The 26,401-nt window shown below is 38.5% G+C and overlaps 1 protein-coding gene across 5 annotated transcripts in view; it reads left to right on the plus strand.

Annotated features, from left to right (window-relative positions):
* The window catches only part of LOC104223421 (CBS domain-containing protein CBSCBSPB5-like), a 34,582-nt gene extending 8,797 nt beyond the window's left edge, over positions 1-25,785 (plus strand). Inside the window, exons 15-16 of one of the 5 annotated variants that reach the window (XM_070160491.1) lie at positions 16,070-16,128; positions 25,631-25,785. In XM_070160491.1, coding sequence (XP_070016592.1) covers positions 16,070-16,128; positions 25,631-25,664 — 93 coding nt within the window. In that variant the 3' untranslated portion in view covers positions 25,665-25,785. Of the gene's footprint in view, positions 1-3,501; positions 4,231-4,254; positions 4,746-7,107; positions 7,409-16,069; positions 16,129-25,630 lie in introns of those variants that run through there. The other 4 variants (XM_070160490.1, XM_070160489.1, XM_070160493.1 and 1 more) reach the window with 4 other exon arrangements.
* The last annotated feature ends 616 nt before the right edge of the window (positions 25,786-26,401 follow it).

The raw sequence follows: 26,401 nt of genomic DNA on the forward strand, positions 1-26,401 counted from the left end.
AAATCAGCCAATTGCTCTCATGTCTTCTCGTAACTAGTAAACATTAAGTTTTCTTGAATCTTCTCACGAATAAAGTGACAGCCAACTTCAATATGTTTTGTCCTTTCATGATACATATGATTTGAGGTGATATGAAGAGCGGCTTGATTATCACACCAAAGTTTTGCTAGTGTAGTATGCTTTATCTTAATTTCCGTGAGAATGTGATGCATCCACATAACCTCACACGTAGTCTATGTCATAGTACTGTATTCGGATTTTGCACTAGATCGAGATACAACATTTTGTTTCTTACTTCTCCATGATACCAGGTTTCCACCCATAAAGACACAATAACCGGTAGTAGATCGTCTATTAATTTTGGATCCAGCTCAATCCGCATCTGCAAAACACTCAATGTGAGAATGCCCATTGTTGTATAATATGCCAAGTCCAGGGCCCCCTTTTAAGTAACATAGAATCTGTTCCAGTGTTGCCCAATGTTTGACTGTAGGAGCGGACATAAACTGGCTAACAACACTTACAACAAAAGTAATATCTGGACGAGTCACAATGAGATAGTTTAATCTCCCAACTAACCTCCTGTATCTACATGGATCATTAAATGGATCGCCATCATCTTTCATAAGATGCAAATTAGGAACCATTGGAGTACTGCAAGGCTTGGCAGCCAACTTACCAGTTTCTGCCAGTAAGTTAAGAATATACTTTCTCTGAGATAGAAAAATCCCCTTCTTGCATCTATTTACTTCTACTCCCAAGAAATATTTCAGTTGTCCCAAGTCTTTCGTATGAAACTTAGTATGCAAGAAAGACTTGAGAGAAGAGATTCCTGCATAATCACTTCCTGTAATAACAATGTCATCAACATATACAACCAGGAGAATAGATCCAGTTGTTGATTGCCTGTGGAAGACTGAATGATCACATTTGCTCTTTTTCAGCCCAAATTCTTGAACTACCTCACTAAATTTTCCAAACCAAGCCCGGGGACTCTGCTTCAAGCCATACAAGGACTTCTTCAAATGACATACCTTCCCGTACTCCCCCTGAGCAACAAAACTAGGTGGTTGCTCCATATACACCTCTTCATGAAGATCACCACGAAGAAAGGCATTCTTAATGTCCAATTGATGCAAAGGCCAATTCTTAGAAGCTGCTAGAGAAATGAACAAGCGAACAGAAGTAAGTTTGGCAACTGGAGAGAAGATGTCAGAATAATCTACTCCATAAGTCTGAGCATACCCTTTGGCCACAAGTCTGGCCTTAAGTCTCGCTACAGAACCATCTGGATTCACTTTGATCGTGAAGACCCATTTGCATCCCACTGCTTTCTTTCCACTAGGTAAATTTACTAAATCCCAAGTATGGTTTTCCTCTAAGGCATGTATTTCCTCAAGCATGGCTTCAGACCATCCATGATGATTCAAAGCCTCTTTCACTGCTTTAGGCATATAAATGGAGTCTAAAGATGCAATCACAGATCTAGACATAGGGGATAAGTGATCGTAGGAAATAGAATTAGCAATAGAATATGTGGATTTGCAAGTACGTGTACCTTTGTGTAAAACAATGAGAAGGTCAAGGTCTTCTCGAGGATCTGGCGAAAGAGGATCAGGTGACGAAGGAACTGATGCAGGACCTGCATCATTTGTCTCTCGCCTCCGCGAGTAAACTTGAATAATTGGTGGTCTTGCTAACACAGTTGGAGTAGGTGCTGAAGGCACAATAATCGATTGGTGCTCGATATAAGAGTTAGGATATGGAGAAACATCATCTGATTGTTCTGTCAAAGTACAGGTAACCTGATATAATAGCCATTCATCTTCCTCCCCCTGACTTGTAGAGATGGGAGGTACATGAGAGATTATAATCTCTGAAAACACTACATCAGTTGACACCAGATATTTGCCAACTTCAGTATGAATAACACTAATACCCCTTCTGAAGGTGAGAATAACCAAGAAAAATACATTTCAATGCCTTGGGATCCAACTTAGTAATAAATTGTCGAACATCTCAAACATAACATGTGCTTCCAAACACCTTAGGCTCCACGTGAAATAATGACTTGTTTGGATAAAGAACACAGTAAGGCATATTGCCACCAAGCACAATATATGGCATGCGATTAATCAAAAAGCAAGTCGTGGAGACTGCATCAGCCCAAAACTATTTAGGAACCTTCATTTGGAATAAAGGTGCCCGAGCTATCTCAAGTAGATGTATATTCTTCCTCTCAGCAACTCCATTTTGAGAGGCTGTATCAACACATGAAGACAGATGTAGTACACCATGTTGTCTCATGTAGGACTGAAATAACTCCGACATGTATTCTTTAGCATTATCATGCCTTAGAATACGCACTGAAGCATTAAATTGAGTTTTGACTTCAGCACAGAAGGCAGAAAAGTGAGTAAACACTTCAGAGCGACTCTTCATAAAGTAAATCCAAGTCGTACGGGAAAAATCATCTACAAAAGTGACAAAATACTTATGCCAGTTTTAGAAACAACAAGACATGGTCCCCAAACATCATAATGAACTAACTCAAAATCTGACTCCGCTCACTTATTAACCCTTGGACCTAACGAGATGCAATGATGTTTTGCAAATCGACATGACTCAATCCAATGAAAAAATATTCTGAAATTGAGGAGAGAGTTTCTTTAACAAATACAGAGTGGGATGCCCCAATTGACAATGTGCTTCAAAAGGAGACACGATACTGGAGCATGCAATAGACTATGGCTTCTATTCATCAAGGATACAGAGATCACTAGATAAATATTCTTTACCAATAATCTGTTGCGTCATAAGATCTAGAAATAAACAATGATTGGGAAAGAACGCTACACAACAACTAAGATCTCTAGTGATTTTACTAACAGAAATCAAATTAAAGACCACGTTTGGAAGACTTAATACAGATGACAAGTTAATAGAGGAAGTTGGTTTAACAGTCCCAGATCCAACACTGCTACAAGTTGTGCCATCAGCTACAGTAACTGTAGAGGGTGCTTTGTGTGATCAAAAGCTAGAAAAAATATTCAGATTACCTGTCATGTGATTTGTGGCACCAGAATCAATCACCCATTTATTTGAAGAGGTGATAAGACATGTCTTATCTGACCCAGCAAAAGCAGTAACTGAAGAGGATTCCTTCATTGCTTTATGATATTGAAGGAACTCAAGAAACTCATCCGAGACCAAGATTGTTGGACTAGGAGTTGTAGCACTATTTCCTCCTTGCTTACTGTTTATAGTCATTCTAATAAAACTCACGAAATATATTCAAGAAGAGACTAAGTTCCAAGCTGATAGTCAATAAAGATATACTCCACCAGAAATATGACCAAACCAAAGAACCAATGATGCACCAACAAATCACACAAACCAGTAATATACTCCACTAGAAAATATAACCAAGAATAATGAAGTATATTCCACCACTAAAAGAACTCAGAAATACTAGATTATCTTCAGACTCCAAATTGGTAGGTAGCTGCGAAGGACCAAATCAAGATGGAAGAAACAAAGTTTAGATCGAAATTAGTAACTTGGGACTTTCGGATGACACTGTTATTGAGCAACACTTCTGGGAGCAAGAAAACCTTCTCAAATCGTGGTCAGCTCAAGTAGAAACCATCAGAGACACGCTGAAAATAACGACATGACCTATGAACAGTGAACCAAGTCTCAAACCCATCTCTCACGTGCCATCGGGACAAATTATGTCAGAATTTCTCTACCGCTGTGTGGGCTTCACAAATAATGAACCAGGCCACCAGATTCTTGAAACATGTATATCAAAAGGATTGATGGTGAGATTTACTTTGCCAGACCAAAGGACTCTCCTAAAACCAGTCAAGTTCCAGTGAGACCGTTTATTTCTCGGCCGGATTTCAAACTCAATACCGGCTCTGATACCATGTGATAAACAAGGTATGGAAGAATCAAAGTTGGTGTCTTATTCCATGAAGTGATATATATATATATATATATATATATACATGTACATAGGATCCTAATGATGGAAAGAAGTAAAAGGAAAATCCTAAAAATCTGCTATCAAATTTCAATACTTATTCTATCTATTTATAGTACAAGTAATATGTCTACATTCATTCTTTATGTCTACATTCATTCTTTAACAGCTTATAAGTAACAAACATTATATAATCAGTTATTGTTATATTCTTCCTCCTTTCTGGTATATAAAATACGGATTGATGAGAGAATCAACTTCAACAGGGACTAAGATTGCACTTAGACTATTCAGGAAAGTGTGGCCGTAGGAAGGGTTCAAGCTCCAACAATTTGGATTATGCTCATACAGAATCTGTATGGGCTTCAGCTTACAGCGCCGTAGCAGCTGGTGCGGCATTAGTTGCAGGTTTAGGCGTAATAGCATTCTTAAGGAGATCTAGTAACTGATCATTTGAAAATGAAATTTTCCATTTAATGTACAGTGCAGCGGGAATAGCACATTAATTCAAGTGAGCTTAACGGGTCAATTTGATTTGAGTGGATGTTGGCTCTGCTATAGGTTTTGGATTTTTAGCTCTATAATGCAGTCCAATTGTTTTTCTCTTGGTCTATAGTGATGTAAATTATGTCCCTTTGTAACTCACCGATCTTGAAGTTGTCTTCAATAATAAATTGGAGAGAGTATGCATAGTGCCAGGATTTTTGTACCGAAAGGGAGAGGATACATAATTAGTAGTAATTAACTCTTTGTGTTTACTATGTGCTTTTATATTTCTATTTTTTATGTTTCGTTCTCCCCCTTTATTCTCATAGAAAGATGAACAACTTTATTTAGTAATCATTGGTGTACTTAAGAGGAATATTGTTTTGCAATAACTAAATTAAGACAGACATATTGGATTTGTATTTTTTGTCAAACCAACACTTGCTAAGTCCACCCTTTAACTCCCTCCCAAACCACTCCATGCAATATATCCTGCTTCCCACCTTAATTCTTGTATACGGATAAAATTGGGGTTAATGATCACCCCGATTTCCCCGTAGAGCAAGGACATAACTACATGGGATCTGAATCGAAGCAAGAAACTTCTCGTACTAAGGCCCGAAAGGAGTGTTCGCTACCGGGCTTGATAAGACAACACTTTCTCGAACCCAGAACAAGCTCCGAGACCTCGAAAAATATGGCAACAGTTGCACACGACTAACAAAGGGTCGTGATATCCACACCCCACCGGATATCACGGCACAGATCTCGCCCGACACCGGCAGTGGATCAGTAATTGACGAGAAATGAGGAGTTTTACCTTTTTTAGAATTATACTAGGGATGAAACTCTACTACTATATAAAGAGGAAGTTTTTATTTGATAAACACATTATAACACGCATATCAAGGCAATACAAACTTATTTCTCTGCTTCCTAGATATTGAAAGATTCTTATTTTAATTGATGCAATTAAGGGTCTGCTCGAGGAAAAACCTACTGTCTAGCCTAAATTCAAGTCCGGCCTTAACATCACAATTTGTTTGGTTATTCATTCTATTCTTAACTCGTTTACCTAACATTCTTGATTATTTGAGTTGAATCTATCCATATATCCTTAAAACCGCGTATAAATTCAATTGTTATCCGTTTTAAGGGTAAGCAATACTCAAAATAATCGACAAGATCCAACGTGATTTTATATGGGGCACTATCACGAGTAGGAAAAGAATTCACTATGTTAAGTGGGATATTGTTACTCAGTCAAAACAAGACCGCCTAGGTATCAAAAAAGCAAAGGACAAAAACCTAGCTTTTTTACTTTCCAGCTTATCCCGGCACCTCTTCTCAAGCCCAAACTCTATCTAGGCCACCATACTTATCACTAAATATAGCCATAAAAGAAACTCCACCTCCCACTCCTTCATCTGATCTAATATCCCGACGGGATGGAAGTACGGCTCAGATGGTCTTTCATGGATACTTGGGCCAGGAAATATTAGTTGTTGGTCCATAGTATGGATTCTCAACCTCCCTCCACTCAGCTCCCTTATCCATGGACCTCTAACCCAACTAGACTCTATCCTAAAAGTGAAGGACCTTTGGGATAATAATCGATGTGATCTCTCAAAACTTTCCTATAACCTACCTCTCCACATCACTCAAAGAATTCATCTATCAACATCTCAAACTTAGAGGGCACCAAAGATATCCTGATTTGGGCCCTTACTTCCAATGGCTCCTTCTCCACTAGAATAACCTACAAGCTTATCTCCTCACGGGGCCATATTAGCTATAGATTTCATTGGATTTGGAAGTTAAATACTTTTAACTAGATTAAATTTTCTTTATGGCAATGCTCCCACAATCGCCTACCCAAAAATTCCCATCTACATCACATAGGCTTAAATATCGATACAGTTTGTTCAATATGTAAAGAAGCCGATGAATCAATAACCCACGTACTCTTTGAATGCCCAATAGCCAAGTCCTTTTGGGAAGAAGTAATCCCACAAAACCAAATACTGGATTACAACTTTGATCACTGGCTCATTAAGCTCAAAGACTGGACCATTAATATGGACCATCTAAATCTCACTTGGAATGAATTCTTCCCGTTTGCCATTTGGCATCTATGGCTGAAGAGAAATAACAATCACTTCAACAACCTCTATAATCTCCTTGCCCTTAATTTTGTGACAATGCATTGTATGGAATTCAAATACACCACCACGTCTCCAACTAATAGCATTAACATCTCCACAATAATGGTAAAACATAACCCCCAGTGTCAACTGAGCTTAAACTCAATATGGACGGGGTGTTTAAAGGCAACTATAAAAAAGGCGGAATTGGTGGAATATTTCGGGATAAATCTGGGAACTGCATTCTAGGCTACAAAATGCCCGCTTGTGGCTACACCTCTACCTACATGGAACTTCCCGCACTGAAAAGTGGCCTACAAATAGCAAAACATCACAATTTCCTTAGCTTAGAATTTGAAACTAATGCTACTGAAATACCTCAACTGCTTTCCTATAACAACTATTCTCTCTACTCTAACCTTGTTAATGAGTGCAAGTTACTACTGAAAGAACTGGAGAATCCACTGATCCGACATAACTTCCGAGAAGGAAACAGACTTGCACATGTTTTGGCAATGGAAGGAGACAAGCAGCCAAGCAGCACTCCTTTATCAGCAATATTTCACCCACCGGATATTTTTTGGAACTTGATATATAGGATGACAAAACTGGAACACCTACTGCTAGATTAGTATCTAACAACGCACTAAACATACTAGCTAAACTCGGAAATTTCAATAGTTTCTGTAACCATATGGCTAGCAACCCCTTTGGCTCAGTTGATTTAGATGTCCCTAACGAGGCATCATCTCTGTGTAATGCTACTCCTTAAGTATTAATATAAATTTTGTCGTTCTAGGAAAAAAAAGTATTTGTTGCCAAACGATTCCTTTTTTCTCGTCCTAGTAGTTGGTTGAAAGTTGTGGCATCCGGGAGTTTGTAAATACGACTACCTAATTGCCTCTTACGTTAAAATTGAAAAGTTGGATTTATTCGTAGTCCATTTTTTACTGAAACATGAAGAGAAATTTTATTTTGCATCTCACATGCCAAGTGATACTTAATGAGGCGTTTCTTTACTTGACAAGTGGCAGGTGTCCTCCACATTCTCTCTAACATAGATGAGAGAGAAAACTCTACTAGTGAACACCACCCGGAACCAAAGTAACGCAAACTGCAACTCGAACAACCAAAATAACGTTTAAAAAAAGAATAACAAAGTACCTATAGCGCATGATAAGCATGCGCTATGCCAAATATGCAAGGCTAACAGACGTTTGATCAACTTTGCCTGGGTATAACGTATGCCTATCACGCGCTATACCTGTTCACCCATATAACACCTAAGGCAGTGAGTCTGTTTACCTATCTTCTTCAACTTCTCTCCCATTTTCTTTCTTCTTTAACTTCATCTTAGATTAGTTATGTCTAATGCTTCACAAAGTTCAATGCACTTCATAGAATGTCATATTAGCCGCTATGGAGATTATTGTAAATTGAGGACTGTAAAAAAAGATTGTGGAGTTGCAAACTTTCAAAAGTGAGTAATTGTTTTCGATAAATATTTATATATGATATGAGGTTTTACTCACCCATTGATAATTACTTGTTTTATGTTATAGAATAAAGGGGCTTGCAACTATTTTAGGTAGCATGATGACGAACCAACGATTAACCAAAACTCGTCGTCAAAAGTCCCTCGGTTGACGTTGATACCGCGACTTCAAAAAATAATGTGAAGTTTGAATAATAGTTTAGGCACAAAGAAGTCGAAGAGTTCATGGATTTGTTAGAACATTATTTAAAGAATCAAAACAAATAAGATAATACCTAAAAAATAAGTTGATGGAAATTGAACATGAGAGAGACTGTATGAATAAATAACTGAATAAAGATGGAAAGTAGAGGGATCGTCTAAAGTTGATATGTGGTTTATTTTTGTTATTTGTTATTTGGAAAGATTGTGTTGTTGATTAGATTTATCTGTGTCATTTGTATGTATTATGTTGCATCGACACATTAGCAGTTATTGTTTCAGCAGATTTTATGTTTTGTATTTTATTGTTCGACTTTATTTTTAATAAAGAAGTATGACATGTTATGCAAATTCATGGTATATAGCAATTTTGATAATATTAGTAGCTTTTATATTCAACTAAAATGTCATACACTATAAAATTATCGAAATTCCACTAATTTGTAGGATAGAAGCACTCAATAACGTCATCTGATAGATAATCTTCGTTTGTTAGGACATTCCTTCTAATAGCCACTGCCGCTTGTTCCTCAGTACACTCGAGCATGTATAACCGACAACATCTTAATAGCATTAAATTGTACTCTTCTTTCATCCTCTTTACTGCATTATGCACGATTCTCGATAAATTTGAGCCATGGTTTTTTGAGAATCTTGTTGGGATAGGAGTTGCGACCAATTTCAAGTCACGAACGAGATGTTATGATCCAGTGATTCGATGTGTTGACTCGTGTTGTAGTCCATAATAATACTTGTTGAAGTTTGGCAAAATGCCAAAGTCCCACATTGGTTGGAAATTAAGTTTGGGGGGGATTTTTCCCCTATAAAAGAAGGCCTAATGTTTAGGATTGATACACACCTCTCATTTGCCTTCTCATCTGTTTAAGGCATTTGTATCTTCTCTCTTTAGTATTATTTCACTTGTATTTTTGGAGTGAAATAAAATATTGGTTGTGTCCGAGGAGTAGGCAAAATTAGCCGAACCTCGTAAATTCTGGTGTTCCCTTTATTGTTGCTTTATTGTCTTATTTATTATTTGGTGGTTGTCATAATTTTTGGTATAGTAGTTGTGACTTATTCACACTATATACATTTGGCTTCCGCAACAATTGGTATCAGAGCCAAGGTACTGTCTAAGTATGCTCTGTGGTTGCAGCATAGTCTGATCTTCCACATCAGAAAAGATTTATCTTGGTAACTGAGTCAAGGTTCTGTCTGAGTATGCTCTGTAGTTGCAGCTTAGTCTGATCTTCTACATCAGAAAGGAAATAATCTTGATTTGTGTCGTCAGCTATTAAATAATATTTGTGTCAAATATGGGAGACAATAAACAAGAAGAATCTACATCAAGTGTCAACAATACGTCATCATTGGCATCTTCGCTTATGACAAGAATTGTGTCAAATGCGAAATTTGCGGTAGAAATTTTTGACGGGTCCGGACATTTTGGGATGTGGCAAGGCGAGGTTCTAGATGTCCTTTTTCAACAAGGGCTAGATCTGGCCATTGAAGAAAAGAAACCAGATGTTATTGGAGAAGAAGATTGGAGAATTATCAACCGTGTTGCTTGCGGTACCATTCGATCCTACCTTGCTAGAGAGCAGAAATATCCATACACAAAGGAAACTTCTGCAAGTAAATTATGGAAAGCACTGGAGGATAAATTTTTGAAGAAAAACAGTCAAAATAAATTGTACATGAAGAAGAGACTGTTTCACTTCACCTATGTTCCTGGTACCACGATGAATGAACATATCACCAGTTTCAATAAGTTGGTCACAGATTTGCAAAATATGGATACAACTTATGATGATGGTGACTTGGCCTTGATGTTGTTGGCGTCACTTCCTGATGAGTACGAGCACCTTGAAACTACTCTACTCCATGGAAATGACGAAGTTTCTCTCAGAGAAGTTTGTTCGGCTTTGTACAGCTATGAACAAAGAAAGCGAGAAAAACAGAAGGGCGGAGAAGGAGAAGCACTATTTGTGAGGGGTCGTCCTCAAAATCAAACGAGGACAAAGAAGGGAAGATCCAAGTCAAGATCCAGACCCAGCAAAGATGAATGTGCCTTTTGTCGAGAAAAGGGGCACTGGAAGAAAGACTGTCCGAAGTTGAAGAATAAGGCCAAACATAACAATGGAAAGGCCATTATGGATTCAAATGTAGCTGATTGTGATGATTCAGACTTCTCATTAGTTACAACAGAGTCATTAACATCATCAGACATATGGTTGATGGACTCGGCTTGTAGCCATCATATGTGTCCCAACAGGGACTGGTTTGTGGAATTTCAAGAAGGAGAATATGGAGTCATCCACACAGCGGATAACAGCCCTCTTACCTCATATGGCATTGGTTCAATACGATTAAGGAACCATGATGGAATGATCAGAACATTAACAGATGTTCGATATGTACCGGATTTGAAGAAGAATCTCATCTCTGTGGGAGCCCTAGAATCAAAAGGGTTCAAAATCATTGCAGAAAATGGAGTGATGAGAGTATGCTCCGGTGCACTAGTGGTAATGAAGGCTAATCGGAAGAATAATAATATGTACCGCTATCGTGGCAGTACAGTTATTGGGACAGCGACAGTAACATCCAGTGACGACAAAGAGGCAGAAGCAACCAAGCTATGGCACATGCGCTTGGGACATGCTGGAGGAAAATCCTTGAAAACTCTATCAGATCAAGGATTGTTAAAAGGAGTAAAGGCTTGCAACTTGGAGTTTTGTGAGCATTGTGTCAAAGGGAAACAGACAAGGGTTAAATTTGGTACAGCGATCCATAATACTAAAGGCATTTTGGATTATGTACACTCTGATGTTTGGGGTCCTTCCAAAACACCTTCATTGGGTGGGAAGCACTATTTTGTAACCTTTGTTGATGATTTTTCCCGAAGAGTATGGGTGTATACAATGAAGAGCAAAGATGAAGTGTTGAGAATTTTTCTCAAATGGAAGACAATGGTGGAGAATCAAACAGGCAGGAGGATCAAGTGTATTCGCACAGACAATGGAGGTGAATACAAAAATGATCATTTCAATAAGGTCTGTGAAAATGATGGCATCGTCCGACACTTCACTGTTAGACATACACCACAACAGAATGGAGTGGCAGAACGTATGAACCGGACCTTGCTGGAGAAGGTACGGTGTATGTTGTCCAATGCTGGCTTGGGCAAAGAATTTTGGGCTGAGGCAATTACATATGCATGCCACCTCATTAATCGCTTACCATCTGCTGCTATTGATGGCAAGACACCATTTGAAAAATGGTATGGAAAACCTGCTGTAGATTATAACTCTTTGCACGTGTTTGGCTCAACTGCATATTATCATGTGACGGAGTCAAAATTAGATCCAAGGGCAAAGAAGGCTATTTTTATGGGAATTACTTCTGGAGTCAAAGGATATCGCTTATGGTGTCCTATGACAAAGAAAGTAATATTCAGCAGGGATGTTACCTTTGATGAATCTATGGTAAATAAGGTAACAGAAGATACCAAACAAAATAAAGGTGCTTCTAAGCAGGTGGAGTTTGAGGGAAAATTTATTTTTCCTACACAAGAAGCAGAGGAGGAAACAAATGAAGATTACCCTCTGGAAGGAGAGCCAGTAGAGGAGATTCCAACTCAGGAACCTCAACAACAACTTGAATCAATAGCAACCAGCAGGCCAAAAAGAACAATAACGAAACCTGTTCGTCTCATAGAGACGGTTGCTTGTGCAACCTCAATTGTAGCTGATGATGTTCCTACCACTTATAAAGACGTTGTCCAAAGTTCAGAAGAAGATAAGTGGAGGATTGCCATGAATGATGAAATACAGTCCCTTCATCAGAATCATACATGGAGATTGGCCAATCTCCCGAAGGGAAAGAAAGCAATTGGGTGCAAATGGGTATTTGCAAAGAAGGAAGGATTTCCTAACCAAGTAAATGTTCGCTACAAAGCAAGATTGGTGGCCAAAGGATATGCTCAAAAGGAGGGAATTGATTACAATGAAGTGTTTTCTCCAGTTGTAAAACATTCCTCCATTAGAATTATGTTGGCTTTGGTAGCACAATTGGATTTGGAACTAGTTCAGATGGATGTAAAAACTGTGTTTTTACATGGAAACTTGGAGGAGGAAATCTACATGACTCAGCCAGAAGGATTCAAAGTTGCTGGAAAAGAAAATATGGTGTGCAAACTTGAAAAATCGTTGTACGGATTGAAACAATCTTCTAGACAATGGTACAAGCGATTTGACGAGTTTATGTTGTGGCAAGGGTACAAGAGAAGCAAATACGATCATTGTGTGTATTTGCACAAGCTTAAAGATGGTTCCTTTGTATATCTTCTCCTATATGTTGATGATATGTTGATAGCTTCCAAGAATTTGGAAGAAATTGATAAGTTGAAGATTCAACTGAAGAAGGAGTTCGAGATGAAGGATTTGGGTGAGGCAAAGAAAATTCTTGGCATGGAGATAATTAGAGATAGACGTTCAAAGAAACTCTGTTTATCTCAAAAGGAATATTTGAAGAGAGTACTTCAACGTTTTGGCATAGATGACAAGACTAAGCCAGTTAGTACTCCACTTGCTTCCCATTTTAAGCTAAGTACTACTATGTCGCCAATGGATGAAGCTGAACGAAAGTATATGTCAAAGGTACCATACGCAAATGCTGTTGGTAGCTTGATGTATGCAATGGTTTGCACAAGGCCTGACATTTCACAAGCTGTTGGAGTTATTAGCAGATATATGCACAATCCAGGGAAGGAGCATTGGCAAGCTGTGAAGTGGATTCTACGGTATATTCATAATACTGTAGATGTCGGGTTAGTTTTTGAGCAGGAAGACAATCAGTCTGTCGTTGGATATTGTGACTCAGATTTTGCGGGTGATCTGGACAAACGAAGATCAACTACTGGTTATGTGTTTACTTTTGCAAAGGCACCAGTTAGTTGGAAGTCTACTTTGCAGTCAACAGTTGCTTTGTCTACAACAGAGGCAGAGTACATGGCTATTACAGAGGCTGTGAAAGAGGCAATTTGGCTTCAAGGATTGCTAAAGGAGCTTGGTGTTGAACAAAAAGGTATCACAATTTTTTGTGATAGTCAAAGTGCTATTCAATTAGCGAAGAACCAAGTGTATCATGCAAGGACGAAGCACATTGATGTTCGGTATCATTTCGTACGAGAAATCATAGAAGAAGGAGGAGTCACAGTGAAGAAAATTCATACTACGGAGAATCCTGCTGATATGCTAACTAAGGTGGTGACTGCGATCAAGTTTCAACATTGTTTGGATTTGATCAACATTGTTGAACACTGAAGATTGAAGATGAAGACACAACCAAAATTTGTTATTGAGAGAGAATTGAAAATGTGGAATTTTGCCAAGGTGGAGATTTGTTGAAGTTTGGCAAAATGCCAAAGTCCCACATTGGTTGGGAGTTAAGTTTGGGGGGGGGGATTTTTCCCCTATAAAAGAAGGCCTAATGTTTAGGATTGATACACACCTCTCATTTGCATTCTCATCTGTTTAAGGCATTTGTATATTCTCTCTTTAGTATTATTTCACTTGTATTTTTGGAGTGAAAAAAATATTGGTTGTGTCCGAGGAGTAGGCAAAATTAGCCGAACCTCGTAAATTCTGGTGTTCCCTTTATTATTGCTTTATTGTATTATTTATTATTTGGTGGTTGTCATAATTTTTGGTATAGTAGTTGTGACTTATTCACACTATATACATTTGGCTTCCGCAACAATACTCACATGTATCTAAATATCTTAATTCCCAGAAATTGTCATCCCGTTTGATCACTAGGTGAGGCTTATATTGTAATGACCTGACAAGTCGTTTTAAGTATTGTAGCCATGTTTCCCTATTTATTACTTCTTCTATGTTTATTTTTGGTGCCGAGGGAGTTGATTTGGTTCCGGGGATGATTCAGAGTGAATTGGAACATTTAGTCCCAAGGTTGGAAACTTAATTTGGAAGAGCTTACCAGATTTTGTGTTTTATGTCGACGACTCCGGAGTGGAGTTCTGATGGTACTGATAGCTTCGTATGTAGATTTTGGACTTAGGAATGTTACACCCCATATTTTCGTACATGAAAGTACGTCATAAATAAATTAATGAGAGCCGGAAGTGAGGTGTCACGTCACGCAGTACTACATTACGACGATATTGCACCTTGTAGTGTTGTACGTTGAATTTGTCATAAGTAACTGACATCAGTCTAAGGAAAAGATTATTTGGAGATTATAAGGATTATGCTATTTCAAACAAGTAATAAGTAAATTCGTAAAGGTGAAAGGGGAAGCAAGTCAAAGAAAACGAGTTTCTTTGAAAATGGACAATTTGGAATAAAATACGGGTCGAGCCATAATGCCCGATAATTATAAACTAATACCATGCAAGGTACCATATGACCACGGTAGTGTAATATATAAATATTTTGAAAATAAATAGAATGTTAAGTAATTTGTGATAATTGTTAAATTATGCGGGTAATAGATAAATTACCGGGTAACAAAACATTACCCGATTAACTAATAAAAGGATAAAAATTAATAATTTCCCCCAAAGGAAACGTGGCAGCAAGGAAAGCTTACCAAGCATATGACTAATTAGTCATATAAGGTTAGTGTCTACCTAGTATACACGTGTAAAACATTTAACACTAAAGGTGTATATATGAATTTGGTCACTTCTTAAAATAGATCACTTTTAAAAGTTGATTCATTTTTGGCGGAGAACAAAAACGCAAATGAAAGTCTTGCTTTCAAATAATCATAGGCAATAAATCCTTGATAACAGAAGTCAAAAGAAGTGTCTCACGTTCATTCTCAATGTTCAAAAGCAGAACGCTAAGCTCATCCGGAAAGAAAAGGCTTCCAACGAAATTTTGCAAACAATTCCAACGAGAATTGTTAGAACAGTAGCAACGTAAAAATTTTACGGTTCTGAAGGATTACCGTATAATCTTTTCCGAGATATTATACAGATTTTTTCCCTACTCCAGGTATGTTAAGGTTAAGCTCTTCTTTCATTTGGCATGATCTCGTCTTTACATTCATATCCCGGAATTTACGTATATTTTGCTAGTCTCGCAAATTGCGTATATTTTCCTAGTGCTGTAAGTTATAATATTCTCCTTATCGGGACTTCATATTCAGTTGAGTATTTCCTTCTTACAGCCAAGAGAGCAGAGAAGTTTACAAATATAGTATTAAAAGTATTTTCATTGCCATCGATCGATGAGCATGCCCCTATTGTGCAACCTCTGATCAGATGGTAAGTTATATACCGAGCCTACTGTGGCCGAACGCTTATGAGCGAGCCCAGTTGGTCGAGATACAGAGACTAGTATGGCCCAGTGCGTATGAGCGAGCCTACTACGGTAGAGCAGTTATATATATACTGAGCCTACTGTGGCCGAACGCGTATGAGCGAGCCCAGTTGGTCGAGATACAGAGCCTAGTATGGCCGAGCGCTTATGAGCGAACCTACTACGGCAAAGCAGATATATATGTATACCGAGCCTTATAGGGCCGGACAACTATTTTAATACTATATTGAGAGAATTGAGTCAGTATCAGCAGGTAAGCATATCTTCAGATTATCTTTGACTTCCAGCTACTTGCAGTATTATATTATCAGTTCAGTTTCAGCTTTCAGTATATTGCCTTACATACTCAGTACATTATTTCGTACTGACGTCCTTTTTTTGGGGGCACTGTATTTCATGCGTGCAGGTCAGACAGACAGACGAGTATGCCTCTTCAATAAGTGTTGCCCGAGCTCAGCTTGATCGGTAAGCTCCATGCCTTTCGGAGTTTTCGGGTCTAGAACCTTATGTATATATTGTATATATATATATATATATATATATATATGTATATATGTCATGAGTAGGTCGGATAGCCGTTCCGATCACAGTATATCCATTAGTAAAGGCTTGTAGACATATCTTGTCAGTTAGTGCAGTATGTTGGGCTTTCAGGCCTTGTATGTATATTTGGTTGGTTTGTCAGTTGTAATAAATATGACGGCCTTGTTGGTAAAGCTTTATATTCATATTTAGCCAGCATTCGTTGTCGTCTTGCAATGTGGCCCATGGGCAAAAGTATGACATCATATGTTCAGAGCCCCTTAGTTGCAAGTTGGTACGCAAGGATAGGTAAGGCACTGGGTGCTGGTCTCGCTCCCCCAAGTTCGGGACGTGACAAAAGTGGTATCAGAGTAGTTATGTCCTAGGGAGTCTACAAGCCGTGTCTAGTAGAGTCTTGTTTATGGGTGTGTCGTGCACCACACTTATAAGCAGGAGGCTACAGAGCATTTAGGATTGTCACTCTTTCTTCTTACTCTAGATTGTGTGGTAGAGATCACTTATAAGAATCCTAGTTCTGAAATTCTATTTTATTCGTAATAAGACGATGCCTACTTCCCGAAAGAAGGCTGGAAAGAGAGATAGTTGTGGAAGAACTGATTAAGAGGAATTGAATTTTATATTATGCCTACGATAAGTAAATATGAGGTATTTAGTAGATCATGGGTGTACTGAAATGGGTAAGCTTCCTGATAAGAAGCCTTAAGGCAAGAATGCCTATCCATCACTTTATGGTGAAGGACAATGAGAGATTAAGAAGATAAGTACAAGTTTCGGCAAGTAAAAGGAGCAAGGTGAAAGAGGGTATGAGATACCTAGTTAATGAAGGTTAACAGTGTTTATAATTGAGGCAGAGGAACATAAGCTTCTTGAGTTATATTTAATAGTAACAGAGGTATATACAATTGGTCACACCCTTTCCAGATATGTCCTATAGGGGTTAACAAAAGTAGTATAAGAAGATATGATGGATGAATTGATTGCGTCAGTTGACATTTCCGTAGGATATTGCAAATGTGCTAATAGATCTAGTGTAGCCAGATATGAGTACTACAAAGACTTACACTATAAGCCTTGAAGGGATAAATATTACCTTAGTGTAGCTCGCGTCCCTAGTAAAGCAAAAACGTTAAGCAACTTGAAGAGCCACTGGATGGAGCCAAGGAAATCTAAAAGCGAAAGAATGTGTATTGAAGTTTTCACAAGAAAAGGGATATAAAGAAATATTAGCAGAATAATGAGAAGAGAGATAAGGAAGCATTATGAATAAGGTGTGATACATTGATGAAAACGGTAGAGTGTTACAGAACCTATTGTCAAATGAAGGAAGAGATGAAATGTGATGGGCCTTAAGTGTCACGACCCAATTCCCGAACCCGGTCATGATGGCGCCTCTCGTGAACACAAGGCCAGCCAGACCAAAACGGAACATTTCTTTTAAATAGTTAAATATCATAAATAGTTCTAAACATGATATAATAGCCATAATTTGCGGAAAATAACGATGACAATAGAAGAAACCATCCCGACACAGCCCAAACCGGGGTGTCACAAGTCACGAGCATCTATTAGAGTATAAATACAACTACACAGTCTGAATTATACAAAATAGGACTGATAAACAAAAGGAAGAAATGCGGTGCCGCGAACGCTGGCGGTCACCTTGCTAAACTCCGATAACTTAGCCTCCGATCGGCTCAAAACCCGCTACTGGGTGTTTAAATACCTGCATCTGCACACAAGGTGCAGGAAGTAAAGTGAGTACTCCAACTCAGTGAGTAATAAAGGTAAATAACAACTGAGCAGTAAGAAATCACGTAAAGCAACCAACATGCTGTAGAGAGGCAGTAAAAACCCTTTGAGAAAAATAGTGAAGATGTGAAATCTTTAGAAATATCTTAGCTCAGTTTAAAACTCTTTTAAAAATGACTTTCTCAACAGTTACGCAAATGAATGCAAAAAAAATAGTGCAGATAAGCACGGAAATCCGACCCTCAGGCGCAACACTCAATTAACAGATAATGCCAGACAATCAAATAGACATCACATAAAGTAGCACAACAACAGATAATGGCAGACAAATGAAATAAAGTAAACACATAGAATAGTACCAGCACCGCTGCGGCGTGCAACCCGATCCATATATCGCTACGGCGTGCAGCCCGATCCATTTATCGTCGACGACGCTCACTGGGGGTGTGCGGACTCCGGGAGGGGCCCCTTACGGCCCAAGCGCAATATCAAGCCATCTCGTGGCATCAAATCTAGGCCCTCGGCATCATATAAATCAGTATCTCACTGCTGCGGCGTGCAGCCCGATCCAAGAGTATCCTCACAATACAGGCCCTTGGCCTTACTCAGTCAAAATTCACATAAGCCCCTCGGGCAACAGTAAAACATGATGCTCAGCCCAAAATATTATTTAAAATACCATTTCAAGTGTTAGAGCAGAGTAAACATGGTTGAGTTTTGAAAACAGTAGAAAATAACATGACTGAGTTCAACTATATAATCAAACAGTGAGGAAATATCAAACAAGAATCCCCGAAGCGTTCAAATAGCTGGCACTAGGCCCAAAGATGGCATTCAGCCCAAATAATGATGATAACAATTAGTTTTCAGTTAAATACGCGGTAAAATCATCAATCAGTACGGACCAAGTCACAATCCCCAATAGTAAAAGACCCCACGCTCGTCATCTAGCGCGTGTCTCACCTCAATACAACACTACGATGTGCAAATCCGGAGTTTCAAACCCTCAAGATATCATTTACAATCATTACTCACGTCGAACCGGTGAAATCTCTAGCTCGCGACGCCTTTGCCCCTCAAATCAGCCTCCACGTGCGTCGATCTATCCAAAATTAGAACGAATATGTCACAATATGCTAAGGGAACGAAGCCCAAATGAAATCAATCAATAAAGGGAACGATTCCCGAAATTACCAAAACCCGATCCCCGGGCCCACATCTCGAAATTTGACCAAATTCACAAAACTAGAATCCTTATACTCTCACGAGTCTAACCATACCAAAATTATCCAATTCCGATACATTTGGTCCCTCAAATGATCGTTTTATATTTTTGAAAGGTTTCACAATTTTCTTTCCAAATTCCATCCCAAATCACGAATTAAATGATGAATTCAGTGATAGATTCATGTACTCTAGCCAAATCTGAGTTAAAATCACTTACCCCGATGAATTTCTTGAAAAACCTTCGAAAAATCGTCAAAATCCGAGCTCTCTAGGTCAAAATATTAAATAAAATCCAAAACCTCGTATTTATAGAGTACCTCTAAGATTTCAGCCACCGCGGGCCGCATCAAATCGACCGCGGTCCGCGCTAGCCAGTGCGGTCCGCGCAAAAACAACCGCGGCCGCACAAGCCTTTCTCTGTAGTGATAAACTTTCGTATTTTGGCCATAACATTCTCTACAGATGTTTAAATTGCAATATCTTTACCTTTACGGAAACTAGACACGAAGGGCTATAACTTTCGTTTTTGAATCATCTCAATATTCCTTGTAGATCAAAAGATATGAGCTTCTGAAATAGGACTAGCGGAACATTTCTTCACCGCGGCCGCGCCAACTTTTGTGCGGTCCGCGCGACGCCTACCACGGCTGCGCCCGCTTTTGTGCGGTACGTACAGCACTTACCGAGGGCGCACTTATTTTTGTGGGGACCGCGTGAGTGAGTTCCGGAGCCTGCAACCCTTGTGGACCTGCTACGGCTATGATTTTTGCACTAAAACATCCCCGAACCTAGCCGGAACTCCCGGAACTTCAAACCAATTGTACCAACACATCCCATTACATCGTTCAAACTTGCTCAAACGGAACGCTCACAACAACATCCAATCACCAATTTAACACAGGATCCAAGCCTAAGAACTCCAAGAACTCTTAAATTATGCTTTCGCTCAAAAAGTCTATCAAATCTTGTCCGAATGACCTGAAAGTTTGCACACACATCCCAAATGACACAACGAAGCTACTTCAACTCTCGGAATTTCATTCCGACCTTTATATCAAAATCTCACCTATCAACCGGAAAGCCGAAATCTCAATTTCGCCAATCCAAGCCTAAACCTTCCACGGACTTCCAAAATGCATTCCGATCACACTACTAAGTCCCAAATCACCTAACGGAGCTAACCAAATCATAAAAATTTCAATCCGAGATCAAATACACATAAGTCAAATCTTGGTCAAACCTTTCAAATTTTAAGCTTTTAACTGAGATTGTTCTTCCAAATTCATTCTGATTAACCTGAAACCCAACACCAACGATTTACATAAGTCATAATACACCACACGGGGTAAGTTATGCCCGAGAACTGGCGAGCGAAGTGCAAAAGCTCAAAACGACCGGTCGGGTCGTTACTTTAAGACAATAAAAGAATATAGGCCATAAGGTCATATCCCCATTTCGAGAAATAAGTTCGCAACTCTAACGCGATTACTAAGAGGAAAAGTTATGCCGCAGAGTAATAGAAATTAATATGGACTGGTAAACAAGATAAACTAAATATGAATTAGGAACTGAGTGATTTCATAATAATCAGCATTTTGAGAATTTCAGATCATGTTCCGGTAATAATAGGACGGACCACAAAAGGAGATTCACGATGAATTCAGAGAAAAATCATTCAGGAAGAAGCTTCCCTAGATCAAGCAATGTGAGAAAAGTTAAGTTTAAGAGACTGTATGTGCCAGTTACGCTATGTGTCAACCTCGCGAGTAAGGGAATTTGTCATCCTTTTTACAGGAGAATTGCCGCAAGGCGAGTAAGGATCATTGATGTAGAGAAACGACGCCAAGGATGAAGAGGGAAAACATCTATAGGTAGATCCTCATGGCTTCAGCTTTTAGTACACTCCTAAAGGGGGGAATGTGGAGTGATGTGACATTAAGTCAGAATTAAGTGGTTCTAGTGACTATGGAATGGTAAAGCAAGTAAAGGTTCCTGCCCGAGCTGTTATTAATAAATAAGGAGCCAGTGCGAGACGTAAGTTAAGACAAAGGAAATAACCCAAGAAAGATTACAAGGAACATTGATATAAGAATGGGCCAACGAGTAGTTAGTAATTGGTCAGGAAGATCCCAGTTATGGCTAAATAGGAGGTTATAGACGAGTCATCAGATCGTATAAGATAAACATAGTAGAACCCAACATGGTGAATTCAACCTCGAAGAATATCATTATAATACTTGAAGTATATTCAAACAAACGTCGAGGTAGTTAAAGGTACTGTATGAGTATTACGGGGATAAAAGAAAGTACCACTGGGAAGGCAGTCAAAATATCAGTTTAGAAGCAACCATACAAGCACAAGGTCATGAAAGTAAGCAACTACGGATGATTATAGGCAAGTAAGGACATCAAAAAAAGGTCCGTATAAGCTCACAACTTTACGAGAGTCAAGGGTTCTCCCTAAGTACTACAACGAAAGACTAGCTGAGGAGATAAGAAATAAGGCTTCAACCTAAGCACAACGACCTAAAGAGGAAATGGTCGTGTAACAACAATCTCACAACAACATTGTAAGCATTCCAAAGGAAAGTGGCACCTACCGTGGCTAATAAATGGGAAGCAAGAATTAAAAGTAATATTCAAGATCATATGAGTTGTATGAAAACTCGGGCAAGTGTGGACACTAAGATAAGCTAAGTATGGACGCAACAAGGGGGCGAAAAGATCAGGAAAAGTAATTGCACACGTTTAAAGAAAGCTGAGATTGAATGAAAGAACTATTTGATCAATGATCCAGAGTTAGTACGTTATGGATACACTCAAGATTTTGGAGCATTATGTTTGTTGACAATCATACAGCCATAGAAGACTCTGATATAAGTTAAAAGAAAGAATTGAGACCAGGGCATAGACAAAGGATTGAATTGTTAGAAGATTGTATCAGGGATATTCCATAATACCCATGAAAGGCTAAGGTAATAACTGATACCATGAGCCACGAATCGAAAGATAGCTTAAGCCTACGTAAAGACTGATCAGAAAGAAGAGGAAACTAAAGAATTACATCACCTAAGTGAATCAAGAGTCTGACTATTGGACCTAGGGGAAAAATTATAGAAGTTGTGCTTGAGAACATGTTAGAATCGCTCTTAATATCAGATGTTCAAGAGAAATAACACAACAACCATAATCTATAAGGGCTCTGCACGGAAGCCAGTTAGAAGAAGTACCAGCCTCATAAGAAGTCAGTACGAAGCTCCCACCGGATTTTGTGTGTACCAGAGGTGCGAGTATTATAATAGAGCTTCAAGTTATGGACGTGAGTTACACCTAGATGGAAGGGAGGTTATGAAAAAGATAGAAGATATGATACGATATTTTTAAGTAAGTAAGGTAAAAGTGAACAACATACGAGATACTAAAATGCAGAAAGTTATGAATAGTCCATACTTCGGATAAAAGGTTATAAGCATGGGGATTCAAAATCCAGGAATGATAGCGGCATCGTTAGTGGCATATCTTCCAGCCTATGATTTCTACGTATCGAGAGGTGTAGTTAAAAGAGTATAGAAGAGTTAGAGATGAGGTGACGTCTCGCTTGATATTCCAGAATAACATAAGGAAATCTATGGTACAAGCAAGTTGAAGAAAAGTTGCAAGTAGTATAAATGGATATGTATAGGTTGCAAGATAAATTATGGTAGAGCGACAAGGTTTAGGAAGACATGAGTAAGGATAAGAAAAGGCAAGTGAAAAGGTGACGAGAATGGATAAGTCCTTGGGATTAAACCCATAAAAACAAGAAGAGCTGATGGTTTCTCTAAGTTATAGAAAGCTTAGTATAGCCTGAATGAACTCAAAGGAGTCTAAGACTAGTAGCATTTTGAAAAGATGGAATGCTACCCTGATAGTAAAATGAGGGTATAATTGTGATAGATAAAGGGTAACGTTTGGACCTTTCGATTGAGTAATGAATTGAAGGGGATTTCTTGAATTTTACGGGATTAAAATACCCACGTAAGGTGAATCACATTGGGATTCTATAAAATACAGTTATGGAAGTATAGTATTGCTCCTAAGTGGATCAATCTAATTACTCCAGGTGTCCCCGATGAGACATGGGCCCTAGCGACAATGTATTACGTAAGAAGTTTCAAGTCTTCAAATTGTAGATTGTCGAACAACATTAAGGTGGGTAAAAGTTGCAAAGTACAAGATGAGATTGGGCCATCAGTCTTAAGATGAACAATAATGAAGAAGCGTTAAAGGATTTAGCTTTATGCATATAAGATAAATAACAAGAGTAACCTGGAGTTCGGTAGCAGACTTCAGTAATGATAAATCGAAGTAAGAATTATGGTATAGTACAACCTACTTAGATATAGTAAAGCTAATGATGCCCAGAGGGACAGCTTAACATAATTTTGTATATGTTCATAAAGTGAAGCCTAAAGATTAGCTAAAAGCTGGAGGAAAGAGAAGAGAAGAATCGCATAGGTGCACATACAAAGTTAGAGTCGTAAACGTTGCATGATAGAAGGTAGCAATAATTACGAGATCAGAAGGATTCCACCTACAAGTCGTGGTGTGAGAAAGAGGCTTAAAAGGGGGGAATGCCCTAGCCTTTGGACTTATTCACAGAACAGTTGCCTAGATGGAAAAAGGACTACTAAAGTATTCGCAAGAGCTATGTGATATGAGGACGATAAGCACATCAGTCAACATTCGAGGACGAATGTTCCAAAGGGGGGAATTATGTTACACCCCATATTTTCGTACATGAAAGTATGCCATAAATAAATTAATGAGAGCCGGAAGTGAGGTGTCACATCCCGCAGTACTACATTACGACGATGTTGCACCCTGTAGTGTTGTACGTTGAATTTGTCATAAGGTAACTGATATTAGTCGAAGGAAAAGATTATTTGGAGATTATAAGGATTATGCTATTTCAAACAAGTAATAAGTAAATTCGTAAAGGTAAAAGGGGAAGCAAGTCAAAGAAAATGAGTTTCATTGAAAATGGACAATTTGGAATAAAATACGGGTCGAGCGATAATACCCGATAATTATAAACTAATACCATGCAAGGTACCATATGACCACGGTAGTGTAATATATAAAGTATATATGAAGTATTTTGAAAATAAATAGAATTTTAAGTAATTTGTGATAATTCTTAAATTATACAGGTAATAGATTAATTACCAGGTAACAAAACATTACCCGATTAACGAATAAGGGGATAAAAATTAATAATTTCCCCCAAAGGAAACGTGGCAGCAAGGAAAGCTTACCAAGCATATGACTTATTAGTCATATAAGGTTAGTGTCTACCTAGTATACACGTGTAAAACATTTAACACTAAAGGTGTATATATGAATTTGGTCACTTCTTAAAATAGATCACTTTTAAAAGTTGATTCATTTTTGGCGGAGAACAAAAACGCAAATGAAAGTCTTTTTTCAAATAATCATAGGCAATAAATCCTTGATAATGGAAGTCAAAAGAAGTGTCTCACGTTCATTCTCAATGTTCAAAAGAAGAACACTAAGCTCATCCGGAAAGAAAAGGCTTCCAATGAAATTTTGCAAACAATTCCAACGAGAATTGTTAGAACAGTAGTAACGTAAAAATTTTACGGTTCTGAAGGAGTACGGTACAATCTTTTCCGAGATATTATATGGATTTTTTCCCTACTCCAGGTATGTTAAGGCTAAGCTCTTCTTTCATTTGGCATGATCTCGTCTTTACATTCATATCCCGGAATTTACGTATATTTTGCTAGTCTCGCAAATTGCGTATATTTTCCTAGTGTTGTAAGTTATAATATTCTCCTTATCGGGACTTCATATTCAGTTAAGTATTTTCTTCTTACAGTTAAGAGAGCAGAGAAGTTTATATATATAGTATTAAAAGTATTTTCATTACCATCGAGCTATAATCGATGGGCAGACCCCTATTGGGCAACCTCTGATCAGATGGTAAATTATATACCGAGCCTACTGTGGATGAGCGCTTATGCGCGAGCCCAGTTGGTCGAGATACAGAGCCTAGTATGGCCGAGCACGTATGAGAGAGCCTACTATGGCAGAGCAATTATATATATACCGAGCCTACTGTGGCCGAGCACGTACGAGCGAGCCCAGTTGGTCGAGATACAGAGCCTAGTATGGCCAAGCGCTTATGAGCGAGCCTACTACGACAAAGCAGATATATATGTATACCGAGCCTTATAGGGCCGGACAACTATTTTACTTATTATATTGAGAAAATTGAGTCAGTATCAATAGGTAAGCATATCTTCAGATTATCTTTGACTTCCAGCTACTTGCAGTTATTATATTATCAGTTCAGTTTAAGCTTTCAGTATATTGCCTTACATACTCAGTACATTATTTCGTATTGACATCCCTTTTCTGGGGGCGCTGCATTTCATGCGTGCAGGTCAGACAGACAGACGAGTAGGCCTCTTCAATAAGTGTTGCCTGAGCTGAGCTTGATTGGTAAGCTCCATGCCTTTCGGAGTTTTTGGGTCTAGATCCTTATGTATATCTTGTATATATACGTATATATATCATGAGTAGGTCGGATAGCCGTTCTGATCACAGTATATCCATTAGTAAAGGCTTGTAGGCATATCTTGTCAGTTAGTGCAGTATGTTGGGCTTTCAGGCCTTGTATCTATATTTGGTTGGTTTGTCAGTTGTAATAAATATAACGGCCTTGTTGGCCAAGCTTTATATTCATATTTAGTCAGCATTCGTTGTCGTCTTGCAATGTGGCCCATGGCCAAAAGTATGACATCATATGTTCAGAGTCCCTTAATTGCAAGTTGGTATGCAAGGATAGGTAAGACATTGGGTGCCGATCTCGCTACCCCAAGTTCGGGGCGTGACAAAGAGTATGATTGGATGTTGTTTTGGAGACCTGTAGGTTGATTTGATGATTTTTGACTAAATTTGGAAAGTTAAAGGTTTGGGAGGTTGAAAGGTTCGACCGAGGGTTGACTTTGTCGATATCGAAGTTGGATTTTAATTCTGAGATTTGGAATAGGTCCGTCGTGTCATTTATGACTTGTGTGCAAAATTTGAGATCATTTGGGATTGGTTTGATATGATTTGGCATTGGTTTAAAAAGTTGGAAGTTTATTAGTTCATTAGGCTTAAATCGATGTGCGATCCATTGCTTTGGTGTTGTTTGATATGATTTGACGCT

Source organism: Nicotiana sylvestris, chromosome 10 (genome assembly GCF_000393655.2).
Source record: "Nicotiana sylvestris chromosome 10, ASM39365v2, whole genome shotgun sequence".
Lineage (NCBI taxonomy): Eukaryota > Viridiplantae > Streptophyta > Magnoliopsida > Solanales > Solanaceae > Nicotiana > Nicotiana sylvestris.